This window comes from Siniperca chuatsi, linkage group LG20 (genome assembly GCF_020085105.1).
Source record: "Siniperca chuatsi isolate FFG_IHB_CAS linkage group LG20, ASM2008510v1, whole genome shotgun sequence".
Lineage (NCBI taxonomy): Eukaryota > Metazoa > Chordata > Actinopteri > Centrarchiformes > Sinipercidae > Siniperca > Siniperca chuatsi.
In genome coordinates, this window is record NC_058061.1 from 20,989,098 (window position 1) to 21,008,360 (window position 19,263).

General features: G+C 40.5%; 1 protein-coding gene across 2 annotated transcripts; it reads left to right on the forward strand.

The window, feature by feature from the left end:
* Nucleotides 1–233: 233 nt before the first annotated feature.
* LOC122867889 (glucagon-like peptide 2 receptor) lies at nt 234–17,941 on the forward strand. 2 transcript variants are annotated; one of them, XM_044179311.1, is made up of 13 exons: nt 293–1,230; nt 4,340–4,436; nt 4,518–4,622; nt 6,388–6,509; nt 6,689–6,795; nt 7,416–7,572; nt 12,688–12,847; nt 14,066–14,126; nt 14,220–14,286; nt 14,630–14,718; nt 15,085–15,223; nt 15,316–15,357; nt 16,036–17,941. In XM_044179311.1, the coding sequence occupies exons 1-13, from the start codon at nt 1,117–1,119 to the stop codon at nt 16,402–16,404; spliced, it is 1,629 nt and encodes a 542-aa protein (XP_044035246.1). In that variant the 5' UTR covers nt 293–1,116; the 3' UTR covers nt 16,405–17,941. The 2 variants fall into 2 exon arrangements, with proteins under 2 accessions (XP_044035247.1, XP_044035246.1); XM_044179312.1 differs by lacking the exon at nt 15,316–15,357 and having other exon boundaries at nt 234–1,230.
* Nucleotides 17,942–19,263: the final 1,322 nt, after the last annotated feature.

A 19,263-nucleotide genomic window follows, 5' to 3' on the forward strand; every position in this document is an offset into this window, starting at 1 on the left:
AACTAATAAATGAAAAAACTACTTTTATTGTGTAAAATAAACTTAAATGTCAATTTGTAATTTTATTTGTGTTCGATAAAAAAACTTCCCATTCCTTGCTAACCTACGTTTGGATTAAAAAACATTTTCCTGAAACATGTAGTTAGACAGGCGTCATGCAGGCCTGAGGCTTTTGTAGGCAGCTTTGGCTCCCTGCTCTCCCATTTGCTTGCCTGTGTTTGGCTTGGTTAGTTTACACTAGATCCCCATTAGTGTCAGAAATCCTGGGTGATGCCCAGTTACTGTGTGAGATAGCTAAATAGAAGGCAGGGATCAGTGCCTTCCCTCTCTGTCTACAGTACAGGTGTTATTTGCTGGTGTGTGTTTGCATGTATTAGGATTTTTAATGTATGTGCTTGTATTAAGTGTGTGTATGTGCTCATAATGGCTTTTGGTACATTAGACCTGGTCAATGTGCTCATTTGTTCCTGTGTGATCAGTTTTCCTGGACAACAAAGTGAGTTATGTAGCCGGCTCTCCCTGGGCCTTATCTTGATTGGTTAGGGGAGGACAGGGTGGGAGAGGCGATCTGTCGATGAGGATCCGCAGGCGCTCTCAGTTGCGCTGCATCTAGGGAGAACAGACAGCTCCACCTCCTTCACAGAGAGGTCTTCATGGACAGGAGGACTGGAACTGCAGCCGAGGACTTCTTCACCTAGGATAATCCTCCAAATCAAATCTATCATTAGGAGGTAACTTTTTTGACAAGTCAAAGATCAGTTCATTGAAAGAACCATAAAGTAGCTTGGATTCTTGGAAAATTGTTGGAAAAGATCAAGAGGATTTTGAGGAAAATTAGGGAAACTGTGGGATAACAGCATCTCAAATGGGAGAAGAACAATTACAGTTCTTGCAAATCATCCTCTAAATTCATCCAACACATTCTGAAAAAAGCTTTCTGGAGCTACCTGCGAGGAGATTAAGTTCAAATCAACTGTACCTGGTGTGGCAAGGCGAGGGGAGCCGTGCTGAGTGGGCGTAAGGAGTTAAAACGAGGATGACTTCAGAGCCGTGAGAGTGCAGGGGTGAGGTATGAGGTGGCAAACCAGCTGAGAAACCAGAAACCACCTGCTTTCAATGCAAACACACAGCACCATGCCAACCCAGCTTCCAACCTGGCACAAGAGGACCCGGACCACAGCAGGAAACACATTCCTGCTCTCACTCTTCTTTGTTATCTTCAACCACCAGGTAAATTAATACTTGACATACACATGCATGCACACACACATTAGGCCTTTCAATGAACTTACATTCAAGTCTTAGCTTTACTTAGTTTTGGACTTTACAGCGAGTCACAATGAAACTGACTTGTGCCACGTGGTCAAAAGTCCCTAAATCTTTAACATTTAATTTTAAATAAATGTGTTTTCAACAGAACTTGGCTCAACAAAACAATTCTGCATCTGAATTGCTGTATGAGGCAATATAACATGGCGTATTTCTCATGACACACAGCAACACAGCAAAGACCCTGCTGACAGTTGACTGCGGCAGAATGAAAAAATACAGCATGTAGCGGATTCTTTTTATCTTAGGCTTTTTTCATATGGAGTTTGGGCTACTGCTCATATGCATGTTCTGCAGCATCTACTTCTGTAATCATTGTCTGAAAATCAGAGTTTAGTGACATGCTTGAAAAACAACTTGGTATCTGTTTTGGAAATCAAATGAGAGGGATGTTTTTCTTAAGCGAAAGAAGAACACAGAGAAACACTTAAAATATAAGACAAATAAGATCAGAGAGCACTTAAGTTTTGTGCAAATTCACTTTCATTTTCAGCATTATAATGCAGTGAATTATCAAGGGAGTTACGTCAGCAGCTGGATTTGAAACAGGTTTAGTCTCATGGGAGACAACAGAGAAGACAGGGAGACAGCAGCTCTTGTCTTTCCTTCATTGGTGATACCGTTCTGGACAGGGTCTTGACAAGACCAGCCTTAAAAATGAAATTGAAATGTCCTCTGTCAGCCAGCTGACATGAGAAATCTTTGTGGCATAGGTGGCAGATGAGCCACCGGGCAGACAAACGGACACAAAGAGGTTGCAGAGTTCAGCTACTTTCTCACTGGGGTGTGAAGATTGGGACTGTTTGGCCGAGATAGGAAAGCTACTGTCCTCAGCCCTGACACTGAATTATGAATTGATAGAGATGGCAGCTGTGGTCTACAGTTTTCTTCTCAAATAAAGGAAATGCTAATTTGTCTCACTAATGACAGCAACAAATTAAGGAAGAATCATAATTCATGACTGAGCATTAATTAATATGATAGCTGTCAAATACAATAACCTTTAGTCAGGGACAAACCCACAGACTGTTCAAATCATTTAAACATCAAGAATAAATAGAGCGACTGTGTGTTTGCATTGCTGCAGGCATGACGCTAATGCTGAAAGCGAGGCAGAAAAATTGCCTCTATCAATTACAGATTACACACAGGTGAAAACGTCCCCTTGGTAAGTGAAGGTGGTCCTTATTAAATACTCCCACCAAGTGGGTAAATACAAATACTGCAACATCCACTGCTCACCACATCATTTCAGAGGCTGCAGATACAGTGACATGGGTTGGTGAGTAAACGCACGGTAAAAACGTATAATTAATTTAATTCAATCAATCATTGTATATCATTAAATCAATTATATATAGATAAGACTGTCATCAAATTAAGCTGTTTAGAAACATTGTTAACTTATTAGCACAGTTCCCAAAATGTATTGTACTTGGGTTTAAAGTCCCTTTCATTTCAATGGAGGCCTTTTCAGTGTCTTTTCATACATGCGTCTCAAATGACTCACATGTACGTGTACTCTATGAAGACAGGAACACCCCATACTCTTTCTTTCCAAGGCAATCATGTAATGATTAGGAGGTCAAGCCTAATTAGCAATTCTGGACAAAACATCAAAACTGTCACTGATTAAACCTGATTTCCTAAAGGGGCAATATGTAAGATGTGGCCAAAATCTCAGAAGAAAACATTTAAAAAAAATTAACTAACAGATTATTATTATTAATGAATGATTGAATGTGGAGAAGTAACAGTGCTGACATCATGTCAAAGACATCTATGTTTTGTGTTACAGAGATATCTACTGAAATTAGCATGCTAACCTGCTAGCCCCGGCCCGTCCTCTGTTGTAATATCACTTTTGCCTTGAGAGGCGATATTCTGGTAGTACAGCTCAAGCAGTTCCAGCTGGGAGATGACACAAAATATCAAATGAAATATTCTTACATGTATTTTCCTTATCAAACAGAAAAATACAACAGTACCACTTCTGAATTCATGTTTCTCTCTTTCATAAAACTATTACATCGTAAAACACACTTCATTTAACTCGACTGAAACAAAATAAAACTCACCAAAACCGTCTTGGCTAGTCTTTAAACTGTTCCAACAATCACCAACTCAGGTTTGGTCGAAATAAATCCTTAATCCACCACATATACAGATAATAATATTCTGGGTCTACAGGCTGCCTCTCTGATGCCTGACCTCTCTCTCGCGCCTATAAATAACGAATCAAAATACTATAGTAAAGTAGTAAAGGAGTCGCTTTTATTTTTTGTTTCCACAGCGAATTATTACCCAGCACTGCAGTTCTCAGCTCTACGCAGTGTTTAAGCATCTCACAGCTCATTGTTTTGGTTCCTTTGACTCACTGTTTTCTTGGCTAGCAAACTCCTCTCTCATCAGTCTGGTTTCCAGCCACTGCAGGCAGCTATTTTTAGTGAAAAATATTTGATAAACCCACTGTATCCTACCTGTCCAGCACCAAACAGCAGACAAAATTAGCGACTAGTTGGTGGAGTCAGTGGTGACCAAAGGAGAGTGAATATTTGACTGACATTTGTGGGGTGAGCAGAAACACAACTTTAAATAAATGCTAATGTTGCTCTATGTCTGCTGGATGTGAAAATAGGCAACTGTTCACTGTAACTGCTTTATAAGGTGATAATATGTCAGTGTTGTGTTTACAGTTTCTTCCACTGCCCCCAAGTGGCTAAAACATTATCAATGCAGCTTTAAGGCAGCCTCTCACATTTTTTTTATGTTGAAGCAACTTAATATTTGTACAGTGTGAAGAGCCGTATTTCATAGTGCTACATATACATTTTTGGGGAGGAAATGAAAAGTTAAATTATTAATCAAATTATCACTGTTTTGTAGGATCAATTTGATAGTAATCTTTTACGTACACTTTAATACCAGCATTGTCTTAAATGTAACTTTTCAGATTATTCAAATAATAACTTTTCTCTCACTTCTTCCTTGTTTTTAAATCAAAATGCAGGTAACAGGCTCAGTCCTTGAAAGTCTGATAGCTAAACGAACTGAATACTGGGAAAACTGCAACAGAACTCTGACAACAAGCACACTCTCAGAAACTGGTGAGCCCCCTGTCAAGTGCTCTAATGTTAATTATTTTGATTGTTGTTACCTATGACATCCTGATTATTCTTGTTTTACAGGGATCTATTGTAAAGGAACGTTTGACATGTTTGTGTGTTGGCCCCATTCATCTCCTGGGAATGTGTCGGCCCCCTGTCCTTCTTACTTACCATGGATCAGCGTGGGTAATGTTACATATTGCCACTTCCCACTTCAAACACAACTAATGTATGAGGCCACAAATTAAAAATAAAATTAGTGTTTACCATATTACACGAATGGCCCCTTGTACTGTACTATTCAGAATGTCTTTGTCTTGCGATTCTCTTGAAATTAATGAATTGACAGACTGCTGTACGAGCTTGTCACAGGACCAAATGTTTAACAGTGCAGTTAATTTCACAGTCGTACTATAAATGTGAAGCAGTAGTCTGCAATTAGCCATGCCAACTGCAACTATTGGGAAGAACACAATCTAATCTGCTGTCTATGATTAGTTTTTAGTCACGCTAGGCTCTAGGGATGGCAATGTCAATAGGTTGGTAGATCCACTGCTTTTGTCCAGACTGAAATATCTCAACATGCATGTTAGCATACTGACGTTAGCATTTAGCTCTGTGCTTTGTAGTGCTCAAAGCATTGCCTCATAGAGCTGCAAGCTTGGCTAAATGATAACACTCCCAAATGGTAGTGATTGGCAAATTATTTTAAATGATGGAATGACTTCAGTAAACCAAAACCACATACTCTGCTGGCTGTCCTTCCAAGATATAGAAACAAAGACAGAGGCAACAAAAAATCTAACATTGGTGAGTCTAGCCAAATGATTTAATATCACAATGAAGTTTTTTCAACACCATCATCCCGGCTCTGCTGCAGGACAAACTCTCCCAGCTAAGTGTGACTGACTCCACCTGCAGGTGGATCATAGACTTCCTGTCCGACAGGAGGCAGCAAATGAAGCTGGGGAAACATGTCTCTGACTCCTAGACCATCAGCATCGGTTCCCCCCAAGGCTGCGTTCTTTCCCCCTCCCAACAGCTGCACCTCCAGTCACCAGCCGTCAAGCTCCTGAAGTTTGCAGATGACACCACCCTCATTGGGCTCATCTCTGATGGAGATGAGTCTGCCTACAGGTGGGAGATTGACCACCTAGTGACCTGGTGCAGTCAGAACAACTTGGAGCTCAACACTCTAAAGACAGTGGAGATGGTTGTGGATTACACGAAGAACCCAGCCTCACCCGCCCCCATCACCCTGTGTGACTCTCATGTCGTCCTGTGTACTTCCTGCGGCAGCTGAAGAAATTCAACCTGCCAAAGACTCTTCTACACCGCCATCATCGAGTCCATCCTCACCTCCTACATCACCATCCGCTGCTGCCACTGCCAAGGACAAGGGCAGACTGCAGCGTATCATTCGCTCCGCAGAGAAAGTGATTGGCTGCAATCAACCTTTCCTCCAGGACCTGTACGCCTCCAGGACCCTGAGGGGAGCAGGAAATATTGTGGCCGACCCCTCCCACCCTGAACACAAGCCCTCCCCTCCTCCCCTCATCAACAAGGCCCGGGACCCCCACTGACACTGATACTCATGCCCCCCGTATAGTACAGTATACTCATAATGTAAACTTCTGCACATTCCCATGTAAATATTTTGCACATCCCTGCACAAACTGTAATTTAAATAAGTCATATTGTACATATTCTTTATTATTATCTTATATATTGTTATATTCTTTAATATCTTATTGTCAATTTTATATTTTATATTTATGATTATTGACCCATCCATACCCAACCAATTTGGGATTTAACTGTATAATAATGCAAATAAAAAAACAACTTCCCAGCACAGGTTAAAATGATTAACTGCCCAGTCAGTCAGCCTCTCCTCTGACTGCATTGACAGAAGAAACCATGCATATCAGTGTGTTTCACTTACCTGCAGACAGCTCCAGGAAGGCACACCGAGAATGCTTAGAAAATGGGAGATGGCGACAGAGGGAGAATTCCTCCGATCCCTGGAGGGAAGACTCAGAATGTAAGGAGGACCATTACTTCAAAGACAAGGTAAGGAGGAGACATAGTTTCTGCCCCCCTAAGTGTTGGAGCTGAAAAACCAGGTGTATGTTTGGTGATTTGTGGTTTCTCATCTACCATTAGCCATTAAGGGTAGCTCTCTCAATTAGAAATATCTGATGAGGTGTAGTGTTCCCGCCATCAATGTCCTTGTATGTGTGTGTGTCCAGGAGGACGAAATGCTTCGCCAGACAGCCCTCAGACTCATCTCTGTCATTGGCTATTCCCTGTCCCTGTCCTCTCTCACACTGGCCACTCTCCTGATGGGCATGTTGAGGTCAGTGGCCGGGGGTAGAGGGGTTTCTGATGGTCATGCAGACAAAAGTGTACATTTTGTGTGGAGAAAGGGCAGATAAAGGATAATTTTGGTTCATTACAACTTGTGTCTTATTTTCGTAGCTTTGGCCATCATTTCTCTCAGTTATGATAACATTGTACTCACCAAAGTAATTGCTGAGATCTGAGAAAATGGTGGTAACAAAGTCAGACGGAGCAACAAATACAAGCAGTCAGGTGATGAGATTGCCAGATTATCTGTAGTGCCTAACTGGCAGCATACACTCCAAAAGTTTAGCGGCTAAGCTATCCAACTGGTCCTGTGGTAAATGAATGGCTTGAGTTTGTTTTTTACTATTTGTGGTGGCTTGACGTGCAATGGAAAATAAGTTTGATTTATAGCATGATCGAAGAGGAGGAGATATTTACAAGACTATGAGGATGATCAATTATTACAAATGACATTAAAAAATCAGGAAGCATTTCCATCTAGTTGCATGTAGCTTGATCATTTCTCATTCCCTCTTATGTCATGACATATGCCCGCAGTAATGCTTTTACAGTTGCACAGGAAGTGTGGATCAATGCCTTCTTCATTTCGTTCCTTTATCTGCTTACCAGGAAGCTCCACTGTACCAGGAACTACATCCACATGAATCTCTTTGTGTCATTCATCCTGAGAGCCATGGCTGTCATTTCTAAGGAAATCGTATTATACATCATGTATTCCAACCTACCCAAGGACGACCATGGATGGAACTCCTACTCAAACTCTGCGGTATAAAAAAATATTGCCTTATTATTCACATATAAGCAGCACCTGTGAATTAATAAAAGCAGTGCGAATCAGAACTATTTGCAACTCTAATTTAACATTTTTGTTAGTAGATTGGTAGTTTAATGCTACTGATGTTATGTTTGCTTGTATCAATGCCAATACTGATCACTGATTGACCTGCTGACGTGCTGCGGTAAGCGTATTGTCTCATTTCCGGTCACCGGTGTTTTACTAGTAGTGTATTTCTGCTGCTCTAGCTCATCACAATTAATTTTGTTCAATTCTTCATTATAGTGACTAACTATCTGCTATACATTTAAACATACACTAGTTCTGCTCAAGCACTCATAGCTCTCGCCTTCTTTTAACGACTTTCTCGCTAATCCCACAGTTTACACGCTATTCATTTTTGCTTTTTACCGTACTTTAGCTAAGCAGCTAGCAATGGCTTCACTCTGTCCCTCTCCTGCTCTCTCTTGTTCAGTGTGTCAAATGTTTAGCTATTCCTCTGCCTCCTTTAGTGATGATGGTACATGTAATAAATGTAGTTCATTTGTAGCATTGGAGGCAAGGCTTAGTGAATTGGAAACGCGGTTCCGCACCATGGGAACTCAATCATTAGCTGCTGTAGTTAGCCAGCCCCCAGTAGTCGGTGCGGACCGACCAGAGGTAGCTCCTGTTAGCCGAAACCAGGGAGGCTGGGGGACTGTTCAAAGGAAGCATAGCCCTAAGCAGAAGCCCAAGGTTTACCACCAACCTGTTCACATTTCTAACAAGTTCTCCCCACTCAGCAACACAACCGCTGAGAAACCAACTCTGATTATTGGCAGCTCCATTTTGAGAAACGTGAAGTTAGCAACACCAGCGACCATAGTCAAATGTATTCCTGGGGCCAGAGCGGGCGACATTGAATCCTATTTAAAATTGCTGGCTAAGGATAAACATAAATACAGTAAGACTGTTATTCACGTCGGTGGTAATGACTCCCCATTACGCCAATCGGAGGTCACTAAAGTTAATGTTGAGTCGGTGTGTACATATGCAAAGACAATGTCGGACTCCGTAGTTTTCTCTGGGCCTCTGCCAAACCTGACCAGTGATGACATGTTTAGCCACATGTCTTCATTCCGCCGCTGGCTGTCGAGGTGGTGTCCAGCAAACGATGTGGGCTTTGTAGATAATTGGCAGACTTTTTGGGGAAGACCTGGTCTGATTAGGATTACGGCATTTATCCCACTTTGGATGGAGCAGCTCTCATATCCAGAAATCTGGCCGAGTTTATTAGTAGACCTAAACCATGAAAACTCAGAGTTGAGACCAGGAGGCAGAGTTGCAGTCCTACACGCTACTCTGCGTTTCCAGAGCAGTTACCCACCCAATAGTCCTTAGTGACAGTGTCTGCCCCCTGACCACTTAAATTAATAAAACCAAAAGTTAACAGAAGAGGAGTTATACATAAAAACCTAAACAAAAACGCTGAAATAGCACAACAAAATAGGAGAATTAAATGTGGACTTTTAAACATCAGATCTCTGTAATCTAAAGCTGTACTAGTGAACGATTTAATAACAGAGTAGCATATTGACTTATTTTGTCTTACTGAAACCTGGTTGGGTCATGAAGAATATGTTATGTTAATGAATCCACTCCGCCCAGTCATATTAACTAACATTAGGAACTAACTTTCCTCGAGGCACCGGCTGAGGAGGTGGAGTTGCAGTCATCTTCGACTCAAGCCTATTAATCAACCCTAAACCTAAACTAAATTCTAACTCATTCGAAAGCCTTGTTCTTAGTCTTTCACACCCAACCTGGAAAACACGACAGCCACTTCTATTTGTTATAGTGTACAGCGCTCCTGGTCCTTATTCGGAATTTTTATCTGAATTCTCAGAGTTTTTATGAAGTGTAGTCCTTAGAACAGATAAAGTAATTATTGTAGGTGATTTCAATATTCATCTGGACGTTGAAAATGATAGCCTTAGTACTGCGTTTATCTCATTATTAGATTTGATTGGCTTTTGTGTACATGAAGCCACTCACTGTTTTAACCACACCCTCGACCTTGTTCTGGTATACGGCATTGAAATTGAACATTTAATAGTCTTTCCACAGAATCCTTCTTTATCGGACCATTATTTAATAACTTTTGAACTGGACTACATGCCATTAGGCAAAAACTCTTACTCTAGATGTCTATCTGATATTGCTGTGATAGATTCAAGGAAGCGATCCCATCTGCATTTAATTCAATGTTATGTCTAAATATAACAGAGGACTCCTATGCAAATCACAGCCCGTCCCAAATTGACCATCTAGTTGATAGTTCTGCAGGCTCACTGCGAATGACACTCGATTCTATCACTCCTCTAAAAAAGAAGATAATAAAACAAAGAAGGTTAGCTCCATGGTATAACCTCAAACCTGCAAATTAAAGCAAACATCACGCAAACTTGAAAGTGCCATTCCAATAACCTGGAAGAATCTCGTTTAGTCTGGCAAGATAGTCTTAAAACATATAGGAAAGCCCTTCATAATGCCAGAGCAGCTTACTACTCATCATTCATAGAAGAAAATAAAAACAACCCCAGGTTTCTTTTCAGCACTGTAGCCAGGCTGACAGAGAGTCATAGCTCTATTGAACCATGTATTCCTATAGCCCTCAGCAGTAACGATTTCATGAGTTTCTTCAATGATAAAATTTTAACTATTAGAGAAAAAATTCATCAAGTCCTGCCTTCAACCGGTACCGACTTATCTTCAAACACAGGAACCTTGGAAACAACTGTAAAACCTGATATATATTATGTCTGCTTTGCTCCTATCGACCTTCTTCAACTAACTTTGACGATTAATTCATCTAAACCATAAACCTGCCTCTTAGACCCCATTCCAACTAGGCTGCTTAAAGACATTTTACCCTTAGTTAGCACTTCTTTACTGGATATGATCAATCTGTCTTTATTAATAGGCTATGTACCACAATCCTTTAAAGTAAAAAGCCCACTCTTGATCCAAGGGTTTTAGCCAACTATACACCTATATCTAACCTTCCCTTTCTCTCTAAGATCCTTGAGAAAGCAATCACCAATCAGTTGTGTGACTTTCTAAATAACAATAGTTTATTTGAGGATTTTTAGTCAGGATTTAGAGTGCATCATAGCAAAGAGACAGCACTGGTGAAAATTACAAATGACCTTTTAATTGCATCAGACAATGGACTTGTCTCTGTACTTGCCTTGTTAGATCACTGATCATCACATCCTATTACAGAAACTGGACCATGTAATTGGCATTAAAGGAGCTGCACTAAGCTGCTAAGTTTAAATCCTATCTATCAGATTGATCTCAGTTTGTACATGTTAACGGTCCTCCGTGCACGCCCAAGTTAGTCACGGAGTTCCACAAGGTTCTGTGCTTGGACCGATTCTATTCACCTTATATATGCTTCCTCTAGGCAATATTATTAGGAAACACTCCATAAACTTTCACTGTTATGAAGATGATACCCAATTATATCTATCGATCAAGCCAGATGAAACTAACCAGTTAGCTAAACATCAAGCATGCCTTAAGGACATAAAGACCTGGATGACCTGCAATTTTCTAATGTTAAACTCAGACAAAACTGAAGTTATTGTACTTGGCCCCAAACACCTCTGAGACACATTATCTAAAGATATTGTTACTCTAGATGGCATTTCCCTGGCCTCCAGCACCACCGTAAGGAACCTTGGAGTTATCTTTGATCAGGATTTATCCTTTAACTCCCACATGAAACAAACTTCAAGGACTGCCTTCTTTCACCTACGCAATGTTGCAAAAATCAAGCACATCCTGTCTCAAAATTATGCTGAAAAACTAGTGCATGCATTTGTTACATCTAGGTTGGACTATTGCAATTCCTTATTATCAGGCTGCCCGAATAAGTCCCTTAAGACTCTCCAGTTGATCCAGAATGCTGCGGCACGTGTACTGACAAGGACTAGGAAAAAAGATCATATTTCTCCAATATTAGCTTCTCTGCACTGGCTCCCTGTAAAATCCAGAATAGAATTTAAAATCCTTCTCCTCACCTTCAAAGCTCTTAATGGTCAGGCACCATCATAGCTTAAAGGTTTCATAATACCTTATTACCCGACTAGAACACTGTGCTACCAGGATGCAGGGTTACTTGTGGTTTCTAGAGTCTCCAAAAGTAGAATGGGAGCCAGAGCCTTCAGTTATCAAACTACTCTCCTGTGGAATCAGGTCCCAGTTTGGGTTCAGGAGGCAGACACCATCTCCACATTTAAGAGTAGGCTTAAGACTTTCCTCTTTGATAAAGCTTATAGTTAGGGCTGGCTCAGGTGAGCCCTGAACCATCCCTTAGTTATGCAGCTATAGGCCTAGACTGCCGGGAGACTTCCCATGATGCACCTCTTTCCTCTCTCCTTCTCTCACTCTCCATCTGTATGCATTTTTATCCCATTATTGCATGTTACTAACTCGACATCTTCTCTCTTTCGTAGTTCTGTGCCTTCTCGTTTTTTTCCTCTCTCCTTCTGTCGCTTTCAGCAGGTATTTATGCCTCCAGAGCTGCAGAGTCTGGATCTGTGGTTATGGGCCACTTGCTGCCCCCGTGTTCCTGCTCGACAACGGCTACTACAGTTGTTGTTATTGGCTCTGTTACTAATACTGACATTATTTTTCCTATAGCTGTCATTCCTATTATTATTAATTTATTAATATTAACACTACAATTACATTTCTACTATTTTAAAAATTCTAGGTAGTATTTGCATTGTGCCTCCCTCTCTCCCACCCCCACCCCTCCTTTCCCAAAACCCCTCTCTCACTCTCTCTCTCTCTCTCTCTCTCTCTCTCAAAACATGGCAGTGGCAGATGGCCGCCCACCATTGAGTCTGGTTCTGTCCAAGGTTTCTGCCTCTTAAAGGAAGTTTTTTCTTGCCACTGTCGCTAAATGCTTGCTCATGGTGGGATTTGTTGGGTCTCTGTAAATAATATTATAAAGAGTACGGTCTAGACCTGCTCTGTAAGAAAAATGCAATGAGATAACTTCTGTTATGAATTGGCGCTATATAAATAAAATTGAACTGAACATTTTCTCAACAGATAGTGTTGATGTGCAAATTCTCCAAAGTGTTCATGGAATACTTTGTGGCCTGTAACTACTTCTGGCTCTTGGTGGAGGCCATTTTCCTCCACACGTTGCTCTTCACAGCTGTGCTGACCAAGAGACGTCTGCTGAAGAAATACATCCTGCTAGGATGGGGTAAAATGTGAATTAATTATTTTGTGTGTGTTTTTTCATGCACAGATATTAGGAAGAGTGAGGGTACAGTTTTTAAAGGACTCAGCCTTTCACAGTATATTTCTACAGTCATTAAAGTTGATGATGGGTCATTGCAATCATGCATATTGGTTTGATACTTAATGATATGGCTTCATTCCCAAACACAGCTGAATGAAGTATTGTTTCTGAGTTTTGATCCAAGTAAAAAGTATTGAATTTATATTAAAGGATAAGTTATATGTATTTATTCTTGTCAACAAAAGATCCTGCTTATATTGTTATAGTATTGTGTGTAAGTCTGATATATCTTCTTCCTCTGTGCCATAGAGCTCCATTGTTGTCCTAAAAACTATTCAAAACACATCAATGAGCCACATTGTTACACTGGGTGACATCATTACTATGATACACACACTGTAGTTTATTTTGAGTCAATCCCACCTACACAATCCTGTTGCCCCAAATGCTCACTAGAGCACCAAATATGGATTAATCCGACACTGAAAATAATCCCCAACAAATGCACCATTCCTAAAGGCGCATTTGTGAGCCAGGCTTGGAGCTGCGAGCCACAGACACAGTAGGGAAGTCAGAAAATATTGAGAGACCAACATTGTTGGTTTTTGGTCCTTTCATGGGATTTGTTGGAAATCAGAAAAATATATCACAAACTGTGCAATTAATATATTTTTTAGTCCACACAGTTTTCCAAGTGTTTGCTTCTCCAGTCTGTCAAATGAAAATACAAACATATGAATTAAATGTATAGAATGCATGTAGAGAATTAGAAAGTCTATCAAATTTCCAACTGTGGTGCCCCCTAGGGGTAGTATCAAAAAAGCCACTGTGGCAAACAGCAATGCACACTACAACATTTAGAGCCCTCCACACCACCAATCCAACCCAGCAACACTGAGATCACTTGGCTAAAAACAACACATAGATTGTTGTCTTATTTTTCTAGAAACAAAAACTTGCCTCAGAGAAATTTCCAAAATGCTCTAATTATACAAAATGTCTACACATAGTGGCTTTAAGAATAATCCACTTCTTTTGATAGACAAACTAGTCAGAGCTTTAGGGTCCATGGCAGTTTTACTAAACACAATTTATACATTTACAATTCATTTATATTCATTCATAAGAATGTTCTATTGATGGTAACATGTTGCATCTTTTGCTTTTATTACTTTTAAGGAACACCCGTCTTGTTTGTTACACCATGGGCAGTGGTCAAGATTTTATATGAAAACACAGAGTGAGTGTTTCATTACACACTTCACAATAAATGACTTAAATGAATTAAAATGTTCTCCACCGCTTGACTTTTTAAACCTCTTTCATTCCTAAGATGCTGGTCAATTGTGAACAGATGGTTCTGGTGGATAATAAGGGGCCCGATTACTTTATCAGTGCTGGTAAGTGAAGTTTCTGAACCAGTCCTTGAAAGCCTTTCAAAGAACCACAGTATAGTTATTTAATCTGATGACCAACATGTTGCGCCTGTGAGTCTCAGTCCTCTGGTGCCAGCCATCAAGTAAATTTCACTCTGATTTCATACTGCATTTAAGGGTTTCTGTCTTGTGAGGGCATGTGATACTGAAGCTGTTGTATAGTGTAGTAGTCACAAGCATTGACTGATTAATTGACTAATTCCTCAGTGACCGAAGCATTCTGAGACGCACGTTTTCATGTAAATTTCATCTTGTCAGCTATTAAGTCACCTGGTTTTTTTAGATGCATTTCCTTTAAATCTTGCAGGTCATTTTCTTCATCTTCATCAAAATTCTGATGCTGCTGCTGTCCAAGCTGAAAGCAGATCAGGTGAAATTTACTGACTACAGATACAGGTATTTTCCCCTGCCTTGACTCACTAATGTAACTGCTTCCAAATCCAAATGTCAGGAAACATGTTTGACCTTGAGAGCTAAGCGGTGTCTTTAAACAGTACACTAGGTTCCTGGTTTAGCATTTAAATGTTAATCGCTCCAATATACAGCACAAATTCAAATGTCACCCCCGTAAGTTCTGGCCTCTTTATTCTACCATAAATGTCAGCACAGGAGGGAAGCTCATGCATACATTTACCAAGCTTTCCTTTCGCCTCTATTTTGTCCTTTGTTCTTTGGAACATGTGCCAGTATAAATTTTATTGCTTTTCCCCTCCTGTATGTGTCCTAACAGTCTGTAATTTTGCACCACTGTTTGCCCTTCAGCTTGGCCAGAGCAACACTGGTACTGATTCCTCTGCTGGGAATCCATGAAGTGGTCTTCACTGTGCTGATAGATGAATGTGTGGAGGGCAGCACTCGTTACGCCAAGAACTTCATCAACCTCACCCTCAGCTCGTTTCAGGTAACACCTGTAAAGTTAATTACATACCTGAAAAGAGTCAGTTTGTTTAAAATCCACATTAAACATAATTTGTAATGTGTAACCTTTTTCAGGGATTCTTGGTTGCTGTGTTGTACTGTTTTGCTAATGGAGAGGTACGTTTCTTCTTCTCTATGTACTGTGATTTTCATGGATGACCTTTGTTGCAAAATCATAATAGTGTATACCATGAATTGGAAGCTTAAAAACAAGGTGAATATGTCATTTCTTGATTTGTTGTCACTGTTGGTTTGAACCGAGTAATATTCTTTATATTAACATTGGTTCAAATAACTATGTGTAATGTGAAGCTATCATTCATAGTGAAAAATCCAAGGAGAATTATTTTCCAACTCTGCAGTACCCCTCAGCTCTACAGAGCTTTTTAGCCTCTTTTAGCTCATTGTTTTGGTTACGGACCAGACAGACTGACAGCACAGTGAGAGGAGGACAGACCGATTTTACAAATACTCAAATGTTCAGCGGTGGAAACTAACATATAGGAGTTGGTGGAGACCAAAAGCAGCCTGCAGCTGTTTTCAGCAAAAAAAGATCTGACAAACCCAATGAATGCTACTTGCCTAGGACCAAACAGCAGACAGACAAAAGTAGCGAGCATTTAGCAGCTAGATATTTTAGCCAGTTGGAGACCACAACAGAGATAAATGGAGAGTGAATATTGGACTACATTCATTAGGTGACCATGTTGTCCAGATGTTTACCTACAGTATACTCTTATACATGTAGTGGTTTAACTGATGACAGTTATTTCTTTTCTTTGTACTGGAATTTAGGTCCAAGCTGAACTGAAGAAGCGCTGGCAGCTTTACCTGTTCACCAACCACTTCCAGTTCAGGAGCTGTTTTCGGGATGTGCCCCTCAAGCACCTGTGGAAGTGCACTCGAGGGCACCGCCCAAAGTGCTCCCGGCAGAGTGACTCCTACGACGAGGGTGGCACCTCCACAACGCATCCGCACCTGCTTCAGGTGGCTGTACATGGAGGAGCTGGGGGGCTTGGACTAGGAGAGGTTAAAGGTCAGGGGTTGAAGGGCTGTGACACAACAGGGCTTGACTTTCTCACCAGGAAGAGCCTGTCCAGTAGTGATGGAGAGATAACGCTCGGGGAGACCATGGAGGAAATTCTGGAGGAGAGCGAGTTCTGATCCCCACCTAACATGGATGGGTGCATACAGAAAAACACCCGGAAGACTGAAATAGTAATTAAGAAACACATTCTTCCATGCTGGATTACTAACCGGGCAAAGATGGCAACTGCCCTAGGGCCCAGGTCCCCAGGTCCCCAAAAAGCCCCAGGTTTACTTTGTGTCAGTTGGTTTGTGGTAATTTGATTAATTACAAATTTGTTAGGGAACTTGACGGAAAGTGAACCACTCAAGTGCAACATCAACTAAGTTGGGCCTTGTGGTCTTGGCCCTGTGTTAAAATCTAGACCTTCATTATTCGTTTATATTGTGCTCATAAGGTGTGTATTCCCAAATAAATCTGTCTCAAAATGGTTGACACACCTTAAAGGGACAGCTCACCCCAAAATCGACTGTTTTGACTGTTTTGGTGTGGGCTGCGGTTAATACGGTTAAACAGGAATGGCAGACAGATGTAGAAAATTGTGATTGTTAAAAATAGTGATCACTTTATCAATGGGACTTTTTACGCTCAGCATGGGGTTGCCACTGTAAATGCCAGGAAGTAACATTTCCCATTTCATGGGATCTTTAATGGGAACTTAGAGACAACAGGGTAGATACACACTGCACAGTGGGTGGGAGGTTTGAGTGTGTGGAAAGGGGGTCAACGGGGGCCCAACAACAACTTTTTGCCCTGGGGCCCCATAACAGGTTAACCCGGCCATGCAGTCTTCCCAGTGGTGATTTCTGAAAACATCATGCAATTTAGCGAGGTACTGTATACTCCAAACTGGGAATGTTGAGAGTTTGAATAAGTCTCTGGGAATATAAGGGAGTTTCAGAAAATTTGGCAAGTGGGTAACTTGTGGGTAAATCACCAGACTTTTTGTACATATGAATTGCATTTGATCAGTTGTAACGGAAACCAGACTGATTACTGAGACAAAGGAAAGAATAAAATGTTTACTGCAGATTTGCCAAAGAATCAAAGAGTTAAAATAGAAAGTTAAGGCATTTTCCACTATAAATTATTATATAATAATTTGTTTTTGCAACAATCCAGGCCAATCATCTATAAAGGCCTTATTCAAAAGTTATTCATTTGACTTTGATAAGTGCTCTACAGTTACAGCATTAACATACACTGAATTACATACAACTGCAGGCATATAAGGTTCACTTTGCGTATTTGTACGCACAGTAAACCTCTCAGCGAAGCTCATACTATACAAGTGCAACAGTATAGTGTTAAGCATTTTTCACAGTTTTATTTACCATGTAAAATATAACATCTTACTATGTCAGGCCAGTTATAAATATCCATATGACACAACATCTGGATTGAAATGTGCATATAAATACAATGTATTTGTTGTCGGAATGTGAATAATGCGAAGGCTCTAAGTGCAGCAAGTTTTACAGGCTTTTCATGTTTTCTATTCATATGAAGCTTAAAATGTATCAACGGCATTGTTGTACAGGTAAAACTATCACACGATTTGTACATGTATGTACATAAAAGTATGTGCACAAATTAAACGTCACTTTAACTGTTTGTATTGTCTTCATATTCTTCTCCTACTGTACTTTATATGGACCTGACAGACCAACAGCAGCTAAACTTTCCATATTGGTTTATGACACCCACTGGTGGGATGAAATGGCTTTAGAAACCTATTTTGGCTACTCCCCAAACAACAACCTTATTGGATATAATAAGTCAAGCTGGATCTCTTGAAACAGGTATAGACCATTTCCACCTACACAGCAATTATACTGATGCAGATAACCCTGTCAAGCTGGATTCTCTGGAGTCTAAATGCTAATGATTCAAAAGAAGCACTTCCTTCTTACTAGAGGCACTATCAAATGTTCGACACATGGCACAGCAGCAGCTTTGGATGGATCACTGGTGTTTACATGTTTCTGAGTCTGATTTGCTGTTTCCCCACAAGTGGGTCAGTCTTGCCCTGATACAACTTGGTACATTGCAGTCAAATAAATGCTAAGATGATCAGTTATTTTTGCTGCGAAATGGCAAGGATTTCATGAAGCTGCAGGTATTGAGGGTCGGGGATGTTGGTTTGTTGTGTTCATCGTAATAATTAACCTTATAGTTCTCAGAAATGCTTGTAATGTGAATATGTACAGTAGAAATTGGTTTAGCAAGAAATTCATTGAATAAATATTGGGAATCTTGCATAAGGATCATGATGCAACAGGTGCAGCGCCGTGCCAAGCTGAAACAACTCAATATATCCATTTCTGTGCCACCTCAAAGTGAGTACTGGCCTCAGCCTGGCCACTGCAATCAACATTGTCTGGCTCTGCTCTTTGTTCTTATTATAATACTGCTCTTTTTGACCGTATTTTATTGTATTTCTCTCTTTTTTTCCTCCCTTTTCTTTATCTCATTTGATTTTCTTTCCCACATATGTTTGTATGTACATATGAGTATGAAAATTCATGCTGCTAACCACAAATAAGTATTGTTAATGTCTGCAAACTCAAAATAATTGGCATTTCTTTTAGTAGATCCAGCTCTTAATTACATTGCTCTCAGCACAAAATCCAATTTGCACCAAATTCCATACAGCAGCCAGTGGCCTCAGCATTAGCATCCCTTCTCTTCCGTCCATATCACATTAACGCCAGATTGACCCTTGCAGCTATATTTTCCCCAGTTTTTTTAATCATGGCGATTGACTGTGCTCAATGACCACTACCTACTTTACTATAAAGTCTGACACCTTCGATTTGCCTGGAGCATCGCTCTCCTCAGCACACAGAGTACTTGAACAGTTCTTCCAGAGCCACATTCTTCAAAGTTTATCACCCCATAACCAAGCAGCACAATTACATCTTTACATCTGTTAA

Excerpts from the sequence above, each read along its gene's own strand:
- LOC122867889 (XM_044179311.1), top strand. The coding sequence starts at position 1,117 with ATGCAAACACACAGCACCATGCCAACCCAGCTTCCAACCTGGCACAAG. Across the intron at positions 4,623-6,387 it reads CTTACCATGGATCAGCGTGG|ACAGCTCCAGGAAGGCACAC; the intron begins GTAATGTTACAT and ends ACTTACCTGCAG. Across the intron at positions 15,358-16,035 it reads ACTGTTTTGCTAATGGAGAG|GTCCAAGCTGAACTGAAGAA; the intron begins GTACGTTTCTTC and ends ACTGGAATTTAG.